Raw genomic sequence first — 24,533 nt, 5'->3', positions numbered from 1 at the left:
ATGCCTTATTCCTAGCCCTGCACTCATCCCTGGAACGTCTGGACAACAAGGACATCTACGTCAGACTCCTGCTCATTGACTCCAGTTCCGCCTTCAACACCATTATCCCGTGCAGACTGATTTCAAAAACTTTGTGACCTTGGTTTGGCTCTGCTCTTTGCAACTGGATCCTCAGCTTTCTGACCCACTGATCGCAATCAATGAAGACAGGTAACTGCACCTCCTTCACAATAACACTCAAGACTGGAGCCAGCCAAGGATGCGTCCTCAGCCCTCTACACTACTCCCTATACACCAATGACTATGTTGCCAAATTCCAAATGAATGTCATCTCCAAGTTTATTGATGACACCACTGTAGTGGGACAGATATCTAATAATGATGAGTCAAAATATAGAAGGGAGATAAAAGGCTTGGTGACATGGTGCAATGAGAACAACCTCTCTCTCAATGTCGGCAAATGTAAAGAACTGATCAGTGACTTCAGAAAGGAAGGAGAAGAACACCCCCCCATCTACATCAACGGACTGAGATTGAGAGGGTGGAGAATGTGCAAATCCTCGGAGTGACAATAACCAACAACTTGTGCTGACTTCCCACGCAGATGCAATGGTCAAGAACGCACAACAAAGCCTCTTCTTCCTCAGACGGCTTAGGAAATTTGGCATGTCTCCAAGGACCCTCATCAACTTCCACAGATACATCATTGAGAGCACACTGTCCTGCTGCATTATTGCCTGTTATGGCAACTGCTCTACTCAGGTCTGTAAGAAATTCACAGAAGGTGTTGTGCACAGCACAAAACATCACAGAAGCCAACCTTCTATCCATGGGCTCCATTCACACGGCTCGCTGCAAACTTCTTCTGTCATGCAGAAAGTACAGAAGCCTTAACACATGCACCAGCAGATTCAGGAACATCTTTTTCCCTGCCATTATTAGACTGATGAATAGACTCTCTAGCCTTAAATAATAATGATCTTGCTAACCCCAGTGCATGCCCTGTGCAATGTAACCTGTATGCCTCTGTCTGAGTCTTTTTGATCTGTAAATTCTTGCTTATTATGATCTGCTTTTACTGCTCGTAAACAATGCTCTTCACTGTACCTCAGGGCATATGACAATTAGTCAATCAATCACTTGTACAAGGATATGGGTATATTATTTCTATTGAACTAATGATCAATTGCCTCAATTAAACTTGCCTACATCATAATTTCAAGTACTGCATTTCATATGCTTACTATTTTCTATATGAAAAAGATTTTTCTCACATCACCCTTGCTTCTTTTACACATCACTTTAAATATATGCCGACACTTAGGAGCAGGAACAGATCCGTATCTATTCTATGCGCTAGCTCATGATTTTAAATCCTCTCCTCTTAGCCTTCTTTTCTCCAAGGAGAACAGTGCCAACTTCTTCAATCTATTGTCACAACTGAAGAACCCTATTTTTAAATTTGGATATTTTCTTTGCAGAAATTGTAAATGAAAAAATACAGTGAGGAGCTATTGAGAATCATTGGTCTCAGAGACAGATTTATTTCTGTTTATTGAGTTATTTATGCTCATTTGAAATTATTCTGATACTTGTCAATGTTTGCCTTGTAGGACAAATTCAGTGGACCTTTGCTCAATTCTTTTTTTTCTTTCTGCTCACCAGCATTCTTCAACCACAACAGCCAAGGTGTGTGTGTGTAGAATGTGACAAATCCAGTAACAAAGATGGAAAGTCTCCACCTCTGAGTAACAAGTAATATAGCTTTTTGCAGAGAAATGATTTACATGCACATTTTCTGAAGGAAGAGTTTAATTTTATGATTTGTTTAACATTTCATTTAATTGTTTTCCAGTAAGGGTTTAAGACGTACAGCTACAGCCAGTGTTGTTTAGGTTCCTTAATTATTGTCTCAGGATTGCACACATCATGCTGATATGCAAGATGTTAATTCATTTGGGTGGGCTCACTGATTCCTTTTTTGTTAAGTTGGATAACTGGCCCAATCAAGAATAGATGACGACTGTTCTTGGGCTGGGAAAAGCCAACTAATAATGACTGTTCATGAATGAAATGCCTGAAATCCAATAATAGTCTTCAGAAATCACTTACCTGCACCAGTGGTTACCACAAGCTTCGCTCTGCTTCGAGCTCCATCTCCTTTTGTTGTATAAGCTGTCACAGTGACAGAGTAGGTAGTTTCAGGCAGAAGTCCAGAAATGATCATTTCCTGCACACAAGAAAGGCAAAAATATAAAGCAATAAACACAACGCGAGTCTCTTCCGCAGTTTTAGACCATCGTTAATTCAGGTCTCTCAATAGCACGGGGATACAGAAAATTATTGGATGCTATTTCGTGTTAATATTAAAAATGTATTGACCTTTCAAGTATAGATGCTGTCAGTTTTTTAGGACATACACATATTTCTTCTTTTTGCACATTTTAAATTCATAGTACTGTGGCAACACACATCTTACACATGATACAAAAGCTATTGTGCAGGGTTAATAGGTTGTGTTTGTGCAATTGTGAAATCAATTATCTTTAGCTTTTGTACCCTTCAAAAGAACAAGTGACAAAGGCAGGAGTTATTGTAACCTGTCTTACGTATTCACTGCCTAAATAGAAATACAGACAGAGACTTCTGGGGCCAAACTTAATTGCCTTTTTTCAGAGACCAGACGCATGACTGTGAAGCATAACAGAATTCTGTAAAAGCCCTGACCTGCACAGTTTGAACTTCTGATCGGTGATTTTCCTGCTTATCAGGAAAACTCCATGAATGTATCCAACTCTGATCTTCTCTCCACCTGCATTCACTCACAAACGCTGTATAACTGTATGCCAACCACCCCCAACCACCCTTGACCTGATTAATTACCTCTAGTTCGAGGTTAATCTGGGCAATGATCAATTTGAGTTGTCCAAGAGGATCTGGAGTATTATGGAGCAAATCAAATCAGTAATCAAACAGATGGGGTCTGGATGGTGACCAGTCAGGGAGGATCTGGGCAATGATCATTTGATGAGGATCTGTACATAAAGTGATGGAGCAGATCCAATCAGTAATCAGGCAGAGTGGATCCAGTGATCGAAAATATGAAATTGTCCATTTTGGTAGAAAGAATAAAAATGCATATTAGCTAAATGCTGAAAGGTTGCAAAGCTCTGAAATGCAAAGAGATGTGGGTGCCCAAGCACAAGAAGCATAGAAAGATAGTATGCAGGTACAGCAAGTAATCAGGAAAGCTAATAGAATGTTATGGCTAATTGCGAGGGGAACTGAATGCAAGAAAAGGTAGGTTATTCTGCAGTTGTACAGGGCATTGTTGAAACTTTATCTGGAGTACTATGTACTTTGAGAAGGATGTTAATGCTTTGGAAGCAGTTCAAAGAAGGTTTACGAGATAATACCCGGAATGAACAGATTTCCTTAAGAGAAAAGCTAGGCTTGTACCCATTGAAGTTTAGCAGAGTCTGAAATGACATAATCAAAATATGTAAAATCCTGAGGGGTTTTGACCAGTTGGATGTTGAAATGATGTGTTCTCTTCTGGGAGAATCTAGCCCAAGGCGTCAGTTTAAAAAATAGAGGTCATCCATTTAATACAGATAGGAAAAAAAGTGCTTTCTCCAAGAAACATGCATTTTTGGAACTGCTTCTTCAAAATGCAGTGGATGCATAATCTTTAAATATCATTAAGGTAGAGATAATTAGATTCTTGATTACCATGGAGGTGAAAAATTATAGGGGATATGCAGGAACGTAGATTTGAGGGTCAAATCAGATCAGCCATAAAATGATTGAATGGCAGAGCAGGTTTGAAGGGCCAAATGGCCTACTCTTGTTCCTTGTCAATATGATCAGCTGGGAAAGATCTGGCAGTGGTCAGTCTAGGAGGACCAGGACAGTAATGCGGAGGAGCAGATACAATCATAATTAATTGTGGCAGATCAGGTCAGCAATTTGGAGTGGATCATCTGCCCTTTGTAGAACAAAAACGTTGATTTAAATTGAATAAAACCTTTTTTCATATTCAATGAAGGACTAAACCAGATTACTGCCAGATGTTGAAGTCAAAATGTATCTAGGGTACCTTCCTTACCAAAGGTGTTAAGGCATCAATGACATCTAGCAACCAGTCAGTTCTAAAACTAGCACTCAGTTAAATAACTAACGCAATTGAAAAGTTTGAGAAGTGGTCAAAAATCAAAAGAACAAAAGAACTGGTGTTGTTAAATCAGTATTCCTCCACAACTCTGACCACAACAGATACCCCTACTCAAAAACTATGGGTTCCTGATCATGAACAAACTATTGAAAAAAAAGACTATTATGAATAAGTAGCAACATAGTTTCCTTCTTGAGAATTGCTGCACCTCCTTCCCACAAGGGCAGAGCTTCACAGGCCCACGGTGCAAGGACAGTGAGCAGATTCAGAGAAGGATAGCTTTAAGTCCCATCTTTCCAGGTATTGCATTTTTTTTCCAAGAAGTGCAGGATGTGATGGAAAGTAGTTATAACATTTGCTGGTGAGAATAAAAGGTGGAAGTTCAAAATGTAACAAATGATTATTCATAGTACATATCCTTGAAAACACCAAATTAAGTTGACATTTCACACACATTGCAATTTTCCAATGGAGTCTGTGAACATGTGTTAAATCAGAAGCAACTTATATATTCCAAGGAGTTGTGCTAATGTCTACGAAAAACATCAGGTGTTTCATGATATTTAATGATCTCCGCACAAAAATAATGCATGCGGTGCAAAATACACCTTCCTCTGATACTAGGGAAAAGAAGAGTGCATAATATTTTTCTAAATAGAGTGGCAGTTTTAGTTTTACTTATCAACAGGATGTGACCATCATTCACTCAGTCAGCATTTATTTACCAACCCTATTTCAGCTTGGGAAGGTAGTGGTGAGTTGCCGTCTTAAACTGCAGCAATGCATATGGTGTTGGAGTACCTACAATGCTGTTAGGAAGGGAATTCCAGGATTTTGACCCAGCAACACTGACTTGCGAATACATTTTCCAAGTTAGGATGGTGAGTGGCTCGGAGGGGAACTTGTAATCCCATGCATCTGTGTCTGACTCGGTGGTCGGAATGGTGGGTTCAAATATTGCTATTGAAGCAGCCTTGGTGAGTTGCCACAGTGCAATGACTGCTTTTATTTAAATACATTTCAATCCAGTTACTTAATCCCAAAAATTAAAATCCACAGGATAATTCCTGAGGCATCATTTTCAAATGAACAAGTAGCATTTAATTCCATGCAATGTGCTCACTCCAAAAGAGTAAAATAAATAGACGAGTTAGTACAAAATAAATTTTAAAAATGTCTTGGAAACCAGTTAGTGCATGCAGTGCAGTGCAGCAAACCAACAAAAGGAAAAAATTCCAAAAAAACATTGTGTGAAGACTGAGGGTTGACAATAAACACATGTTTGTAGTTGTCTGATTATGCTTTACTCACATGTTCAGGAGAGTCATCATTTTGCCACTGATTAAGACAAAACCAAATTGATAGAAAGAAAAGATAAAGATTTCAAGTGTTTATTGAACTGCAAACTTTTGCTTCAATATATTATTTGTTTATGGGATCAAGTGTCACTGAAGGCCAACATTTGTTATCATCCTTAATTGCCCTTCAGAAGGGTGTAACAATTATTGAAATGTGTAAATATTTCCACTGTTATGCCTCACACCTTTGAATTTGTTGCAGGTTTCAAAAAAAAAGTTTAGAATTTGTGATTTGGAAAATTCTAATTCTTTTGAGGAAGGTTTGTTTCATACTGCATCTAAAGGTTTTAGCACGTAGCTAAAAAGGTCTGCACATATTCCAATTTGGTTAATATGAAAAGAAAAAAGAAATAATTGTTTCACCTGGTCAACATCTTTTCACTGCAAAAGGGTGATGTTCACTGAATTTTTCATCTGATATAAAATTATGAGCTTTTCAGTTCTGTCAGTTGACTAATTTGACTAAGTTAGGTGAATCAACAAGAACTGAGAGCAGCAAGCAATGTGGGCTTATGTTCAACTGAGGTAAAAAAATTCTACAAGGTTGAAACTGGCAACTAATATCTGGTGTTGTCTGATCTTCCAATACCAAATTAACACCATAACTTACTTTAAAACTGATGAGAATATGCTACTTGTACCTTGTAAGCCATCTAGGGTTTAGACATTGTCCAAGATGTCAAATTATCTAGCATACAAGTTGTGCTCTGGTATCATCTACAATAGATGGAAATGTGTTGCTGGAAAAGCGCAGCAGGTCAGGCAGCATCTAGGGAACAGGAGAATCGACGTTTCGGGCATTAGCCCTTCTTCAGGAATGAAATATCAGAAATATCTTCAGAAATATCATCTACAATATTTAACTCTGAATACTGATTTATGATTATTGTTTTTTTCAGTTTGATATTTAATAATTGTCCCTGGCATCATGATCAATCCTGGGCAATATTTTGCTCCTAACAATAATTCAATAAACACAATAAATATTAAAGACTATTTAGGGGAGGTGGTGCTGTAGCACAATATCACTGAACTAGCAATCCAGAACCTCAGGGTAATGTTTTGGGGACATGAATTTGAATCCCACATGACAGATGGTAAAATTTGCATTTAACATAAACCTGAACTAAAAACTTAGCCTTTTAGCAACCATGTAACCACTATCAATTGTTGTAAAAATCCATGTATTCACTCATGTCCTTTAAGGAAGGAAATCTGTCATCCTCTCTTGGTCTGGCCTACCTGTGACTTCAGAATCACAGCATTGTAGTTGACTCTTAACTGTCCTCTGGGGAATTTAGGGTGGGCAATAAATGCCACCCTAGCCCAGCCAGTTATGCCATACTCCCATAAACAAATCAAAAACAAAATTAGCACTATAGACTGGGAGATCCCCTGGCTGTCAACATATACGTTTTCCTAAATGAAGGTTCAAGGTTAAAACTAAGTTCCCAACAACAGGTCAGTAAAAACCTATACCTTAAGGGCTCCTTTAAGATTGACATGCTCATGATGTCATCACTGTATCGTGGTACGTGACCTAATGATATAAAAACCTGTTTCCATCTGACTGAGTGCTCCTGCAGCATGTCTTGCTGAGGAAGGTGTACTAAAATACATCCAAATTGCTTAGCTTTGAGACCAGACAGGTAAGTGTCAGTGATTAGAATATACATATATAGATAGCAGAACTTCAGTAATACATGAAACATGTCAGCTCCCATAACACAAATGTAAGTATAAAATCACAATAGTTATAGAACATTAGGTATCACATTATTTCATGCCAGTTACCTCAAGGGCTCCTTAAAGATTGAGATAACATAAAATACCAAGTTCGTGAATTATCCCTCGGTGTGGTGCTGGCTGGTATGTACTGTTGCCTGGTTAAGATTATGATCATTTATAATTACAGAATTAAAAAAAATCATAGAATCCTGACAGTGCAGAAGAGGCCATTTGGTCCACTAGGTCTATACTAAGCCTCCTAGGAGCAGCTGACCCAGACCTAGCCCCAATCCTACTCCTGTAACACCTGACTTACCATGCCCAACCCACCTGGTCTGCACATCCCTTGGCACTAAAAGGGCAATTAAGCATAGCCAATGCACATAACCTGAACATCTTTGGACTGTGGGAGGAAATTGGAGCACTTGGAGGAAATCCATGAACACACGGGCAGAATGTGCAAACTCCACACACACAGTCACCCAAAGTTGGAATCAAACCTGGGTCCCTGGCTCTGCAAGGCAGCAGTGCTAACTACTGAGCCACTGTGCCAAAAGATAATATTACATTTCTATTTTTGGTAGTCATCCAGCAGGGCAACTGAGAACCATTCTGTTTCTTTCTGGTGTGTCAGACTGGATTTCAAATACAGAACTCTGTTTCTCTCTCCACAAATGGTCAGACCTGTTGAATTTCTTCAGCATACTCTGTGTTTGTCTCAGGTTTCCAACATCTGCAATGTTATGCTTTCAGCATTATGAAAACTTTCCCATTCATTCAGCACCACCCTGCAATGTTTGAAGTAGCCAAGGTGATGACAGTGATATTAATTTAGCATACTTAATGACAACACAGATTGAAGATGGGTGGGGGCTTTGATGAATTGCTCTGTCCAAATACTTTGTAACAAGTGACCATGGAGCAATGCAAAATTGTCATCAAATGATGGTCCAAATTGGCCATGTGAACAGAACCTTGTTTTAAGTATCCATATTTGGTGATTTTGTTTACCCTTTTCCAAATGAAGTTTATAACTTATTCCCTTTCTCAGTTATCTGCCCGCAGCATCCTTGGTTGCAGTGGTACTGAGTCAAGTTTCCTACTTCTAAAGGCAGGCTACTAGCCTGCTTCAAGACTGTGTAGTCTGTGGCCCTGCTTATCAGCAGTTAGGGATACTAAAGGAGTAGCTAGCTGAAGGTTTGCCCACCAGATCACATTGCTCTCTTCAAAGCTCTCTCTCCTAATCTCCTTTCCTACAATCAACTCTACTGTTCGAACATATCTTTTCATATATCACCATGCTTAATTGGTGGACAACAGGTTCATTGAAACAAACCGTGCTTATCTGTTTTTAGAAAAGGTGCCAAAGGAACATACGAGAGTCCCATTAGCAACTCTGTGTGCACATAGGACCAGATGAAAACAGAAAACTTCTGGACACCAGTACATTGTCCTGTAGCATCCAGGGATGTGAGGGCAAAGTAGATTAGCTATGGGAAATGTGGAATTATGGGATAGTGTAGGGAGTGTGTCTGGGTGGGATGCTCTTTGGAGAGTTGGTATGTACTCAATGGGCCAAATGGCCTGCTTCCACACTGTAGTGATTCTATGATATGATTATCCTTGTCTAGAAGTAATTGGACTGAGACCACTCAAATACATGCTGTGTAAATCATTTCCTATTGAGTTTGGTTTGGGGCAATGAGATGGTGCGGTGTTCTGCCTTGTGGTGAATAGTGCAGGGGAAATATTTAAAGTCTGTAGGATCGTAGAGTAAATTATAGCATAGCATCAAAATAATCAGCTATTTCAGTGAAGAAAACAATTGCACAAAGTCAGCATTATTTCTAAAAGAGACTCTTGACAACAACTGACCTCAGTTGAATTTTCTGAATTAAGTTTATTTTTTGATTCTTTCAAAGGATGAGAGCATCAATGTCTAGGCCAGCACTTGTCAGTAGGCCATAGGTGCTCTGGAGAAGACATCACTGAGATGGCTTCTTGAACACATGCAGTCCATAGGGCACAGGCAAAGCCACCATGCTGTTAGGAAGGGAGTTTCAGGATTTTAACATAGCGACAGTAAAGGAACAATAAACTTTAGCCAATATTTAGCCTAAGGGCGGGGGTGTGCATGTTTGGCGGCGACTGTGCACGAAGTACTGGAGAAACTCATCAGGTCTGATCACATCTGTGGAGAGCAAAATAGAGTGAACGTCGAGACTAGTAAGACTCCTCAGAATTGAGAAGTATTCAAAACTACTTTCTGTTATTTTTTAGAAGCAGAGCTCCAGTGCAAAAATTAAAGGGATGTTAATGTTGCAGAAAGTGTAAAAGAAATGTTAAATGGCTGCAAAAAAGGTGTAAAAGCTAGAGAATGGGTCCTCTGTTCTAAGACCAAACTACACACAACTTTGCCACCATTTCTGCCCCCAAATGTTTCAAGACTGGGGCCAATAGACACAGTCTACAACCTGTGAGCTTTATCATCCCGGTTTTGATTTTTCTAAACAAGTTGTTTAGGGATGTTATAACACATCCGTGGAGCAGTCGGGACCTAAATATGACCTCCTGGTAAATGGGTAAGGACACTACTATTGCCCACAAGAGGGCCCTGCACCATGGTTTCTATTTTTTTCAGCAACCTTCCCTTCCCACTGCTAAAATCATGGTTTCTTTGTTAAAAACTAGCAACCACCATCACCCTTTTTATTAATATTTTTAAAATTCAACTTATTTTTCTGTTCAACCCATTCAGAAATGTTATTACACCCCTCAGGAGGTGGTGTGACTTGAAGTTGCGTCTCCTGGTCCACAGGTAGGGACACTACCAGTGTGTCACAAGAGGGCCCTGACCCTGGTTTCTACTTTTTTTTGGAGTGACCGTCTCACCACCAAAATCACGTGGGATGTTTTTCCTTCGTTTTGTTTTAACCAGTAACCACCATCATCCTGGTTTCTATCTATTTTTCGATTCAATCTGTTCAGAGATGTCGCTACACATCTCTGCAGCAGGTGGGACTTGAACCCTGGCCTCCCAGTTTAGGGGTATGGACATTTTCAGATGATTGGGCTGGAGGTGAGTTGAAGTTTTTTTTTTCTCTTTTTTTTCTTTTTTCTCGGCAAACACCCAAGTGGCCAGTGATAAGCAGTGCCCTTCACATCAAAGGGCAATTCTCCTGTTTATATATTTTTTTAATTTTTTCTCTTTTTCTTCTTTTTTTAACCCCCACACTACCGCCTAACTGCGGTAGTGCTTATTTTTTTCCCCAGCACCCATGGTGTGTGTGCAGGTGTGAGACACAGTGAAAGACACAAAGTGCACAAATCTTTATTCAAATTCCACCACCAGGAAGATAGGAAAACACCCGGGTAGCCAGTGACAAACACTGCCCTTCACATCAAAGGGCAGTGCTGTGTGATCAAAACAGTGAAGGGGAGGGTAGGAACTAAATCAAAATAGAGTTGGAGGGAGAAATAACGCACTCCACTCCCTGCGGTGCCCACCTCTCCCTGAAGAGTTGAAGTTTGTAAGTCTCCATTGATTAACAATTTAAGGGCCTTAATTATTGGCACCTTTCTAGCTAATAAAAATCATGGGTTTGGATGCTGCTGTCAAATGAGGCTTGCTAAGTTGCAATTCATCTAGTTTAAGATGCAGACAACTCTTGTGCTTGATAATGGAAGTAATAAATATTTAATGCACAGGAAGGGGTACCAATCAAATGGTCTATTTTGTTACTTGTAAGTCATTGGAGCTACACTCATTCAGGCAAGTGGCAGCATTCCATTACACTCTTGACTTGCATTTGAGACAGTGGACAGTTTTTAAGAAATCAGTAAGTGAAATATCTGTTGCAGAATTCCCTGTCTTTGACCTGCCCTTTCTGCCACAATATTTATGCGCCTTTTCGAGATCAGTTTCTGGTCAATGGTAATGATGGGATATCGAGAGTGCAGGATTCAGTGATGCCATTGCATGTCAAGGAACAATGTTAGATTATCTCTTGTTGGAGATTGTCTTTATCTTTGCTGGCACTTGTTGTAGGGTAGGAGAAAGTGAGGACTGCAGATGCTGGAGAGTCAAAGAGTGTGGTGCTGGAAAAGCACAGCCGATCAGGCAGCATTTGAGGAGCAGGAGAGTTGACGTTTTGAGCTTAAGCTCTTAATCAGGAATGTCACATTCCTGATGAAGAGCTTATGCTTGAAATGTCGACTCTCCTGCTCCTCGGATGCTGTCTGACCAGCTGTGTTTTTCCAGTGTCACACTTTTTTTTGGTTTGTATGGGGTAGATATTTCTTACCACTTGTCAGCCTCAGTCTGAAATAACACTGAAAAAACAATTACTGTGATCTGAGTCAATCTAATGATATTTGCTGCTTATAATATTACTGTGTTCAGTCAAGAGTCTGCGGATGTGGTTGGCAGTCCATCTTCAAACTTAAAATTGAGGCAATAGAAAACTTATGGATGTTTTTATAACAGAGGAAACAGTTTGTTCACAGTTATGGTATGGAAGTAAATTCACCAGAATAACCTCTGTCGCACCAAATTCATCCTTAGTGACATAATCCTGATCAACTAGCCATGCCTGAAGAACTCCTAAAGTTTGACTAACACTCAATCCTTTACTTGGCAATAAACATCCTCAACATATTACCCAATTTAATAACTGGTGGTATTGTAATCTTTTTGCATTTCATTCAGATTGTACTGCAATGTTTGAACTGGACATATTTCAGAAATGTATCATTTTATGCATAGTTATACTCAACTATCAAGCACAAAAGCAGAAAGATATTTCTTTAAATGCTGTCATAATATCATGCAATGTATACAAGGTTATTCAATCAGTTAATAAGTCATAACACCTAAATTTTTGTTCAAGTAGGAGGGGGAATAAAGTCCACTGTTTGAAAGGAAAGATTATTACATTTATTATTGTTTTAACATTATTAGCAGTTTAGTGAAATGGTGATGGGTTGTCCACTTTTGTTACCTTTATCTGATTCTCAGAAAACAATGAAATTAAAGCCTTCCAACCAAGTACCTCAGAAGAGTAGGAACCAGACTGGTGACAAAGCCATTATACTCACTCAGTGGTGATTCTGCAGTGCTCTGTCAGTTTATTTAAATGTGCAGCCCTTTAATTTTTTTTGCTGTGCTATGCACAGGATAATTTCAAGGACCACTCAAAAGGACAACTCAAGTGTACATATTTTGGATTACTGTCAGTTCACAGGGGCTTGAAAGGAACATGCACCAAGTTCATTACTGTCTCCACTCCACAATACGGTCATATAATTGATCTCAACAAGTTGACAGTAAGGACATCTATACATTTTCATTCATCTTCTAGTCAAAGAGCGGGGTACTCATGTCTCAAAATGAAAAAATGTCAGCTATTCCTTATTTGTAGCTGGGGTGAACAGATCATGAGACTACAGAAAATATAGAGTGCTATCTTTGTACAGAAGAATTAAATGAAAAGTGAAGTGCTGCAACTTGGGTGATAAGCTGCAGTTATCAGAGTTCAACAGTGGAAACTTCATGGGCTGGGTACTTGCAAGTCCTTGAGATTCACTCTCAGACTTATACAGCACATCACAGAATCACTCACACAATCTTCAATTTTCAGAAAAACTTGCAAAGTACTCTGAGTGACTAATGGGAAAATTGATTCCATTTGGTAGACCAGACTCCAGAATAAAGTCTAGCACAAAAGTGGCTGTTCATGGCAATAGGGTTGTATGATTAACACGCAGGTATGATTATCTTCTGTTTTGTGGAAGAAGGGATAAAGAATGCTATTTAAGGGTATTAGGCATTTATCTGCTTATGTTGTTACATGCACTCATTTTGAGGACTGAAATTGCACATCCTATTTTCCATTTCTTTAAATTTACTAAATCTTTTCCTACCATTTAATGTAAAACTACTGTACATATTCAAAGAAGTCATGATGGCTATACCATTGTTTCAACCTGAAAGTGAAGATGTCTCTTGCCTGGGCCTTAAGGTCCAAAAACAAGAGTAGATGCCTGCCCTTTAGATGAATCTCCTCAAGCTCATTCATCATTTTATTAAAATGTCCACCTCCCCTTTCAACAGTGGTTTGCTCCCTCTCAATTACAAGTCTGACATTAAAGTGTGGATGAGCTAAAACCTCCAGCAATTAAATATGACTAAAACTGAAACAATTATACTTGGCTACTGAAAACCCAATAGTGTTTCCAACCCTGAAGTGATCCATAAACATTGTTGCCATCTAAAGCTAAGACCAAAAAACAGGATATGAATGTACATAGTCTCCTCTATGTAGAAAAAAACCACTTCAGATAGAAGATGACTGTGGCTGCAAGTGTCACTAAACAGATCGGGTTTGAAACAGCTTTTAAATAGCAGTGAGAGATTGGGCAACGGGGAGAGAATTAGGGAGAAAGTAAGGCTGTGACAACTGAGGGCTCCATCATCAATAATGAAACAGAAGAATGTGGGTCAGTAAAGTAGTCCTGGGAATGCCTCCAGATGACAAGTTGAATCCAACATGCTGAAGGACAAAAATATAAACTCTCAAATGAGAAGCGGAAGGCCATTTACCCTTTCAATCTTATATGCCAATCAAGAAGATCATAACTTTAACTCACTTTCCTGGTATTCCCGGTTTCACTTAACTGCCTAACTCCCTTACGCAAAAATCTATCGACCTACATAAACCATACTGAATGACCCAGCCACCAGGGGTTTCTGGGGACAATAATTCCATAGACTCTCAAAATTCAGGTGAAAAAGAATAATCTCACTTCCAAACTGAGCATCAAAATGATGTGGGTCAGGAGACTTTAGACAAGGTCATATTTGCAGACTTGTACTCACAAGGATGGTGAGGTGAGCACTGGGGATGTGCAATTTAAAAGGAAGAGGATTATCTTTGAGATAAGCTCCTGTTTATAATCACACAGGTAGCCCACTAGTCTGTGGAGCAGGAAAATCAACGTTTTGGGCCAGAGCCCTTCATCAGCTCATTCGTGATGAAGGGCTCCTGCCCAAAATGTCGATTTTTTCCTACTCCTCAGATGCTGCCTGACCTGCTGTGCTTTTTCAGCAACACTCAAATCTCAACTCTGATCTCCAGCATCTGCAGACCTCACTGTCTCCAAGCCCAGTACTCCCCCTCATGCCCAGAAATATATGACGTATAAGACCAAAAGTCTTTCCCATGCTCTAGCATTGTGGAAGGTGAAAGCTTAGATAGCTGTGGGAATGCAAAGTTTCTCCATGGGATTCTTGATAATTGATTGCAATGAATTTGGGTTGAATAAGACACCTGAAAAATGGTCACTTAGCACCACCTCCATTTTCTTTATAGGTTACCCATTCTGTCTGACATAGTGCTTAACCTTCCTGTTAATGGAAATCATGATTTCAGATTCAGTAGCAACATTGCAGAAATCATTAGTGATAGTTGGGATATGGAATTTGAAAATTAGTTCTGAATATAACAGTAAGGCTAAGCATGATCTCTGTCAGACAGAATGGGTAACCTATAAAGAAAATGGAGATGGTGCAAAGTGAGGAGAAAGTGAGGACTGCAGATGCTGCCTGGCCTGCTGTGCTTATGTGCAAAGTGACCAGTTTTCAGATGTCCTGCTCAACCCAAACTCATTGCGATCAATTATCAAGAATCCCATGTAGAAGCTCAAATGTGGACTTCACCTTTGTACCCCCATGGCTATCTAAGCTTTCACCTTCCACAATGCTAGAGCATGGTAAAGACTTTTGGTCTTAGAAATCATATATTTCTGGGCAAGAGAGGGAGTAGTGGGCTACCTGTGTGATTATAAACAGGAGCGTATCTCAAAGATAATCCTCTTCCTTTCATTAAAATAGTGTCCCTAATAGAAGAGAAGTATAAATTGAATTGATACAATTTTACAATTTTATATTTCAGTAAAACATTATAACGTAAAGTCACTAATTCAATGTCACTCTTTTAAACACCGTACCTGTGCATCTGCCAGCATGATATCTTTGAGCATGGGCTGTCCTCTTGGTTCTCCATGTTCCATCCTCACGTAATGGACCTGGTAGCCACGTATTTGTCCATGCTGTTTATTTGGAACAGGCGAGCGCCATGACACTGTAATAGCTGTTGAGTTCAAAGCCTCTACCTCGACTTTGCGAGGAGGACCACTAGGAACTGGAAGAATACCATTTGGTTAAAATAAAAAAAAAATTGAAGATGCCCTGTCTCATCCTGAACAGCAGCACAAGGGCAGACTCTCTAATGTTCAAAAGGGACATAGGAAACTCTGTCCAAAAAAAAAGCTTCATAAGCTGAAAAATGCCTGAGCTGCATCTTCCTAAAACACCAAAAATGTGAAAAACATGGAGGAAAAGGTACAAATACTAAAAACAGAGGATAAAAGGCAGCCAAGGATAATGCTTTGAAGGTCAAAGCATCACAAAATGCAAGATTTGTTTTTAATATCTGATTTGTAAAAATAATGATTCCAAAAAGATATTTGTTGTGGAAAAAAATAACAGCGACTGTTGGGTCTCTGTTCCAGAAAAATTGGCTTTTCACTGACCAACATCTTATGAAATCCAGGCAAAAAAACAATGCACATATGTTTCTGTGAAATGCGGTGCTCAGAGAAGAATGTTGAATGATTTATGTCATACAAAAGTAATTGAAAAGGATACTATCAGAGTGGACGGATTCAGGGGAGGGTTGCAATGATAACATTCTATGTGTTATTATTATATACTATGTTTTCTAATACATAAAGTAGTGAGGGAAGAAAAAACATCAGACAGGGGAAACGTGGAATACAAGCAATTTTGTCATGTAATAGCTGAAGGGTGTGGGGGTTCCACAGCTGTTGTTCAAAAAAAAAGGAACAGAAAGAGGGTGGTGGGGGCAAGTGTCAGTGGAACATAGGACTAGACATAACAGTTACAGAAAGGTACAGAGTGTCGGCAAAGGGAAGGAAGACTTTGCTTGCCGAGAAAATTGCTGATTGGTTGTGTTAAGCCAACATACCATCCTCATCTGTGCGAATCAGAATGGGAGAGCTCTCTGGGCCTGGTCCAACATCCGTGTGGGCAGTCATAATGATGCGGTACTCAGTCCATTTTTCCAAATGTTCCAGCAAGTACTGCCTGGTATCTGGCGGAATATCCAAGACCTCATTGGGCGAGCTGGCTTCTTGGTCATTGGCGGTATATTTGATGGTGTATTTGGTGATGATGCCATTCTGGTTCTCTGCTGGTGGGGGCAGCCAACTTACCAAAATGCTGGTCGAGCTTGGGCTCATGCACTTGATATCCTGAGGTGGGGCTGATGGCTCTAATTGTTTTTTTGGAAGTTGGGTCAAGTAACGGTGAAAAAGGTGAGGGAATTGCAAAAGAAAATATAAAAAAAAATAAAATACAAATGGGAGCAGATCCAACAACTTAAAAGAAAACAAATTCATGAAATAAAACAGGGTTTCCATAAATTAAATACGACACCTTGGCTTAGAATGGCCAAATTAAAGAAAATTTTAAAATAATTTATTGCATACTATGAGGCTAGAAAATGGGGTGATGGTAAGGAAAATAAAATTCTGAAAAACGGAGCCTACAAGTAATATTACCTACCTGTAATTATAGCTCTTACATCATGTATATTTCTTTAATTCCTCTAATCCTTTTCTTTTATTACCTACCCTTCTTGAACAGCTGCAAACAGTGGGACTCTTTAGCTTCTATAGGTGTTACAAATAATTCTATATTCCAAAGAAAAAAATCTAAGTGAAATACCAGGGTACCTACCTACCACACAAAGAGAGGCCTGTTTACTGTCTGTACATGGCACCCACCTGCTACCAGTGGGCGTCACATGCACCCTGCTTTGTTTCTTAAAGGTCAATTAACAAGCGTTGCTATATGCTTGTTAAAAAAGAGGTCATCATATATCCATTTCCATGCAAACTGTTATGCCAGTTGCATGGCATCTTTTTTTTTTTAATTTGAGTGACATTTCAATTTCAGCTCATGTAATACATCACAGAATATGTAAAACTGTACACCACAGAGGGAGAAGGTTCCAATACTCTACTGTGGTCCTTTTTCAAACTCTAATAGGGATCAAATTTATTCCCAAAATGTCTCTACTATCAATGTGAAATAAGTATGATCTGAATGAAAGCCAAGGACACTAAGATTCATTTCCACCTGCTTGCTGCAATGATTATCTCCATTGATAAGGCAGAACAGGCATATTCCATTAATGAATGATGTAAAGTGCCGGTGGTATAAAAGTAAATTGGGGCTGACACAATCAAGGTGTTCAAAATGAAAAGCTGAATAAGAAAACATGAAGCTGTATAGACTCTCTGAATAGAGCAGGACCCCAGGAGCCATTTGCTGCTTTTCCGTGCTTGCCATTTTGCAAGCCATAACTCTTTTGTGTACAAGAGTGTGAATAGATGTTTTCCATTTGGTGTGAAAATAGGCCTCCAGCAGAAGCAGTCCATGCTGTGTCATTTAACTGCTCGATTACAGCACTGGTCATTCAGGAATGGAACTGAATGTTATTGGTTCGGTACAATGAGGAATGATCAAATTTCCAGGGAACACAATGTTAATTGTGCTGCTGAGATCAAGTCACATTCAGCATTGGATAGCAATCTGCCAGATTGGTAGATGTGATAGGATTTATTTCCGTGGAGGTGATCACTTTCCCTCGGGAGTTTCAATGGGACATGCTGCACACAGGCGGTCAGAGGAATGTTTGTGAACAGGATGTCTTATGTTTGTGTACAGTAATCTCTTGACTTTGCAAATAACAAATGTATTAAAAAGACAGCATGCTGCAAAGTTTCTGAACTTGTAAATGCTGCCCTGAATACTCAGCACCTTGATTTATTTATTAATTATGGAATATGTTTTTGTAAACTTTATTGAAGCTACGAGTGGACAGGCGAGCTACTTGCTAAATACAATAGGGATTGATTCAGGACTTCAGTCTGTGACTCCCTCCAATCTTCCCCCTCTCCTCTCCTATTAATGAAGAAAAAGAGCTGAAATTTCCTCAGGTAACTTGCCTATTTTTAGGAAACTGAGAATACCAAAGTTAATGGGAAAGAAGGAGTGCTGTGAACAGCAGTCCCTCACCTGTCATGACTGGAGCTCTTCAGCTTCCTGCCACGACAGTTTCACTGTGTACTTGCGCAGTTGATCCTTAAGTGTTATTTACAGCCCATGATACAGATCTGTCTGCTGATGAAGCCACTATGCTCAAAATAATTATGAAATTGTTAATTAAGATATTTAAGTTCCTTCCCAGGTAAGCTGCAAGGGGAATTTTCCCCATTTGTCTTCAAACCTGCCCTGGGAGCTGGAAGGCCTAGATTCAAGTCACAGCTGCTCCACAGGTGTGTCTTAACATTTATGAACAGCTGGGTAAGAAAATGTCAAATATGTCCTGAATGCAATCTGGAATTTGGACAGAGTTGTCAGCATCCTGGTCTGACGTTCCTTCTTTAGCATTTAATTTCTGGCACAAACCCTCAGTGTGCCTCTTCTTGCCTAGGAAAACTCATCTCAAACTTGGCAGTCTTTATTAGCTTTAAATTGCCATGCTTCTTTCAATGTAAGTGTCCCCAGTAATGCAGGGGAAATGTATTAGCATAGTCTAACCAAAATGTCATCAAATAGCTGGATTTGAAATTATCCTTAATGTTGGTTTCAATGCTATTTTCTTTTATATTCACTCATGGGAAAAGGACATAGTTGGCTGGCCAGCATCTATTGCCCCTCCATAGTTGCCCTTGAGGTGATGGTGCGCTACCCTCTTGAACTATTGCTGTCAATGTTTGCAGGTTTGCCCACAACGCCCTTAAATCTGGAATTCCCTCCCTTTGCCCCAGCAACAGGATGGTAGTAGCTTGGAAAGGAACTTGCAGGTGGCAGTGTTCCCATGCATCTGCTGTATTTGCGCTTGGTGCTCGTGGGTTTGGAAGGTGTTGTTTGGTGAATATCGACAGTGTAGCCTGTAGATAATACACACTGCTACCGAGAATTAGTGGTGGAGAGAGTGAATTCTTGTGGATGTACTGCCAGGCTGCTTTTTCCTGGATGGTGCGAAGTTTCTAAACTGTTGCATGCATCCAGGCAAATAGGGAATTTTCCTTCCATCTTCTGAATTGTACCTTGTAGATGGCGGACAGAGTTTTGGGAATCATGAGGTGAGTTACTTGCCACAGTATTCCTCGCTTCTGACTAGGTCTTTAAGCTGCTGTGTTTATATCGCAAGTCTATTTGAGTTCCTGGTCAATAGTAACCCCAATAGTGTGGTTGATAGTGTGGGTTTCAGTGATTGTAAGGCCATTGAATGTCAAAGGGCAATGGTTAGATTGTCTCTTGCTGAAGATACTCACTGCCTAGCATCTGTGTGGTGTGAATTTTACTTGCCACTTTTCAGCCCAGCCTGGATATTGTCCAGACCTTGTTGTTTTTGAACATGGACTGCTTTGGTATCTGAGGAGTTGCGAATGGTGCTGAACATTGTGCAATCATTGGTGAATTTCCCCACTTCTGACCTTAAGTTGGAAGGACAGTCATTGATGAAGCAGCTGAAGATGGTTGGGCCTAGGACACTACCTTGAGGAATTCCTGCAATGATATCCTGGGCCTGAGATAACTGACCTCCAACAACCACAACCATCTCTCTAAATATCAGGTATGACTCCCATCAGTAGTGAGTTTGCTCCTTCATACTCACTAATTCTAGTTTTGCTGGGGCTCCTTGATGCCACACTCAGTCACATGTAGCCTTAATATCTAGAGCAATCACTCTCACCTTACCTCTGGAATTAAGTTCTTTTGCCAATGTTTGAACCTAGGCTGTAATGAGGTCAGGAGCTGAGTGGCCCTAGCAGAACCCAAACTGAATATCGTTGAGCAGGTTATTACTGTTTGATAGCACTGTTGATGACACTTTCGTCACTCTATTGATGATCGAGAGTAGACTGGTGGGGCAGAAATTGGCTGGGTCAGATTTTGTCCTGCTTTATGAGTATAGGAAACATCTGGGAAATTTTCTACATTGTCGGCCAAATGCCAACGTTGTAACAGTATACAGTGTAAAGACATCAATAAATGATAAAATGTTTTCTCCCCAGTTTAATTTCATAGGTCCAAATGGATCAGGTTGAACTGTGCGTTGACATGCAGGTTCAACATGTATTAAGAAATCTACTTAAAAATCAACTCTATCCGAGAACATTTTCTGAGATTGGTATTACATTTGCAGTCAAAGCCACTAGAAATAATTTTAAATGTGAAATATAATTACTATTTCATCAAGTATTGCACATCATCTTGTCATTTGACCTTTAGAACATTATTGAAAATAATGACACTTAAAATATAAAGATCATTCTGTAGTTAGCTGACCTTTACAAGTTTTCCCATCATTCCATGCAGATCATAATCCTCTCAAAATTTTTACAAAGAAACAAGATGAATGACAAGTTCTTATAAAACAAACAATGGACTATGTTATTAATTCTGGTCATTAGAAATGTCATTACCTGGCTTCTAACAAGAAGCAATGTTTTAAAAATTGGCACATTCTAAGGAACTGGGATCCACATTGTTGGCACTTTTGAAGTACACAAAATACATGTAACATAGAAACCATTTTCAAAACAATGAAACAAGAAAGGTCAACGAACTACAAAAAACTCCTATTCTCCACTTAGTGCTTGTTAGTCACTGTTAAGGCGAACAGTCTGATCCCATCAGTGTGAAGTCTAATCTTTCTCAATCTACTTTTTTCTTGATCTAACAAAACCTAAATGTTTCATTAGAATACCACTTGCTGCATGCAGTCAGCTGCTAGATATCAGGGATAGACCTCCCCATCAGACTAACAAGCACCCCAATATTCATCCATTAGTCAACAGAAGAAAACCTACTAGTCTCCATAGTTTGGGCTGAAATCTGCGCAGTTGAAGCTCCAAGGCCATGCTCAGAGCGAGCAGCAAGTCGGAAGAAGTACATAGTGTTTGGTTTCAGATCCTCTAAAAGATATGTCATCTTTGGCTCAAATGTGACAAGTTGCTGTGAAAGGAAAAGACAATTAGAAAACATGCTTGTGGTGCAAAATAGGATTGAAACTTTATTGCTGGAACAGCACAGCAGGTCAGGCAGCATCCAGGGAACAGGAGATTCGACGTTTCGGGCACAGGCCCTTCCTCAGGAATGAGCAGAGAGTGTTCAGCAGGAGGAGATAAAAGGTAGGGAGGAGGGACTTGGAGGAGGGGCGTTGGAAATGTGATAGGTGGAAAGAGGTCAAGGTGAGGGTGATAGGTCGGAGTAGGATGGAGGCGCCTGTTCCCTGGATGCTGCCTGACCTGCTGTGCTGTTCCAGCAATAAAGTTTCAACTTTGATCTCCAGCATCTGCAGACCTCACTTTCTCCCCGTGCAAAATAGGATAAAGAACAAGTTGAAACCATCGTTGCAGATTTAAAACTGAACCTGCATATCTGCACATGCAGAGTCAGGCACTCAACAGATAGAATCAAATACTAATAAAATAAAAAAAAGATAAATCACTTCAAATTATGTCCCTGAGTTTTTCTACAAACTTCAACGAAAACTCAAAGTAAATAATGAATTTCTATGCTGATGACAGGTAACACAACATCTGAGATGTGCAGTTTCAGCATCATACATTTCCAAGATAACTGCAAGCAAAGCTCCCTTTGTTCCACGTTACTGGTGTTCCCAATCTCAGAATAGTAGCCAACCTCTGAATCAGCATCAATTTATTACTCAGTTCTTTATTGGAAGCATTACACTTCATGGGGGTGAGGTACACAGCAGCCAAATTAATTTCTCACAAAATCTTTACAGTCACCAGATCAACACAGCACAGTTACTCAATGGTTAGCACTGCTGCCTCATGGCACCAGGAACCCGGGTGCAATTCTACCCTTGGGGCGACTGTGTGCAGTTTGCATATTCTCCCTGTGTCTGCGTGGGTTTCTTACAGGAGCTCCAGTTCCTCCCACAGTCCAAAGATGTGCCGGTTTAGATGGATTGACCATGCTAAATTGCCCATAGAGTCCAAGGAAGTGCAGGCTAGATGGATTAGCCATGGAAAATGTAGGGTTACAGAGACAGGATTGAGGGGGGTGGTGGGTCTGAGAGGAATGCTGTTTGGAAGGTCAATGTGGCTACGATGGGCTGAATAGTCTGCTTTCACACTACAAGAATTCTAGATCACATCAGTCTGGGCTTTGTGCTCAGCTTTCATTCTGACCAGGCTGTTGGGTAGTCAGCAAACCCATACACAGTGTATTGAAATGTCATGAACCTAGTATAATTTTGCTAAACTTTTGTACGGCACTCTCTCACCTATTTTAGCTTTACCTGATTCTTGTCACATTGCAATGCTAATGTAAGTAAATATCACGTGGTCCTTTCCATAAGTTACAATTTATAGCCAGTTTGGAAAGTTACCCCTGCACAGTTTAACAATTTTCTTCCACAAGTTAATTTTGCTAGTACATACCATATTGTGAGAACAAACAGTTCATTCTTCAAAAATCAGTGAACAGGAAAGATTAACAATGGTGAGGGGTTTCAGTGAAGCAATGAATTTGGCATGATTCTTCCATATACACAAAAATTTGTCAAGTGTGGCAATACAAAAGAGCATCTTTACACAGGGCAATACAGCAGTAAGGACTAAGGTTCTGTTAAAATGTCAGGTTCATGGCACTGAGAGATGTTGCTCATCTGCTTATAGTGGAAGGTGAATATTCAGATGTGTTATCCTATCACCTATCTCACCACATCCTATTTTTGCTTCAGTGGACTATGTCCTATAAAAGAGCCTGAGACAAAAGAAGAAATATGGAAAAGATGGTGCACACCATTCACTGCAAAACAAACACTATCAAATTCAAAAAAATGCTCCACAAAGGTACTGCACTCTTCATTCGTTTGGTTCCCGTTTTCCATACACTCAATCTAACTTATTGAAATGTTCGGGAAATCGCCACCATAATACGAAGTGAAAACATTCCCATTCTTCTTAAATGTGGAGATTTTCTCTCCTAGACTTTTAAAGGACCCAAAGTTGTTAAACCTCCTTTAGACAATTGGCACAATAAGTTTAAGAGAGTTAAACACCTAATCTGCAGTTGACACATCTTTGGTTACACTTTTTAGACTATTGGTTTTGACTGCACAATGGTAGTAACCTCAGTGAACATTAAGGAATCTACATGACAATTCTCACTCGTATTCCATAGGGTATCATCAAGCACTGACAATCTAATCAATCAAGTGGAATTCAGATTTTACCTTGAGTGAAGAACTTGTGATGAAGTCTTACTGAATGTCAGAAATAGGATGCAAACACAAATGTCCAGATAAAGCTGCCAACTGGATGAAAACAAGGACCCTAATTTTGTCAGTTACTTTAATTTGGAAGTCATATTGCACTATACCTCTTTTCCATATTCTCCTTCCCTGTAATACAATTCATATCTGATGATGGTGTCCTGTCGTGGCGGTGTCCATGACAGCATAATACTGGTGTCTGATTTCGGTTCTGCTTTGAAGTTATTTGGCTGGCTTGGCACTAAATCGGAAAGAAAGGAAAATAATGAACTTAAGTTCACCTCTGCTGGAATAAAAAGTGCTCACTGATCTGTCATGATTATCTCCTCCAATTGTACACACAGACCACAGTTCTTCAAGAACAGTAACCACCAATGACACATTCAGAGAGAAATATCTTTATTCTTAATCTGATTGTAGTTAATTAAAAAATTAACTTCTGCTCTGCATCTGTGATATACACATAAGCAATCTCTTGGGTGCTGAAATCAATACCAAGTATGGTTAAGAAATTAGATGGTCATGGTTAACTGAATGAAATTATGCAAAGTATAATAAACAATTTTTAATAAGTATACAACACGTGCATATTTGGATGGACTAGAGGAGTACACAAATTGTCACAAAAGTGTTACAAAATAATGGAAACAGCAAGGCGTACAGCTTTGGAAATACAAAGGTGATTTTTTTTGCCTGTAGTTTATTCCACCATACAATGTTTAGTGCAAATAAAAAAAAGTAATCTCTTGATGTTTAAGAGTTATCAAGTGCAAAAGAGGATTTATGATTCAGCCGAATATGTATCATGATTATTACTGTAGTTTTACAGCTGTTTTGTTTAGAGACGAAGCATTAGATTTTCAT

At 39.6% G+C, this 24,533-nt stretch overlaps 1 protein-coding gene across 44 annotated transcripts in view; it reads right to left on the bottom strand.

Moving 5' to 3' along the window:
• Window positions 1-24,533, bottom strand: part of LOC122562121 (receptor-type tyrosine-protein phosphatase delta) — a 2,454,643-nt gene that overhangs the window by 171,170 nt on the left and 2,258,940 nt on the right. For 18 of the 44 annotated variants that reach the window (XM_043714668.1, XM_043714784.1, XM_043714721.1 and 15 more), the window contains 6 exons: window positions 23,777-23,910; window positions 21,232-21,376; window positions 16,308-16,613; window positions 15,268-15,461; window positions 5,486-5,512; window positions 2,113-2,230 (listed from right to left, as the gene is read on the bottom strand). In XM_043714668.1, the coding sequence (XP_043570603.1) occupies window positions 2,113-2,230; window positions 5,486-5,512; window positions 15,268-15,461; window positions 16,308-16,613; window positions 21,232-21,376; window positions 23,777-23,910 (924 nt within the window). The remainder of the gene's footprint in view (window positions 1-2,112; window positions 2,231-5,485; window positions 5,513-15,267; window positions 15,462-16,307; window positions 16,614-21,231; window positions 21,377-23,776; window positions 23,911-24,533) is intronic. The other 26 variants (XM_043714913.1, XM_043714922.1, XM_043714931.1 and 23 more) reach the window with 4 other exon arrangements.

This window comes from Chiloscyllium plagiosum, chromosome 2 (genome assembly GCF_004010195.1).
Source record: "Chiloscyllium plagiosum isolate BGI_BamShark_2017 chromosome 2, ASM401019v2, whole genome shotgun sequence".
NCBI lineage: Eukaryota > Metazoa > Chordata > Chondrichthyes > Orectolobiformes > Hemiscylliidae > Chiloscyllium > Chiloscyllium plagiosum.
Note: the sequence above shows the minus strand (reverse complement) of the source record. Positions and strands in the feature narration are given on the sequence as shown.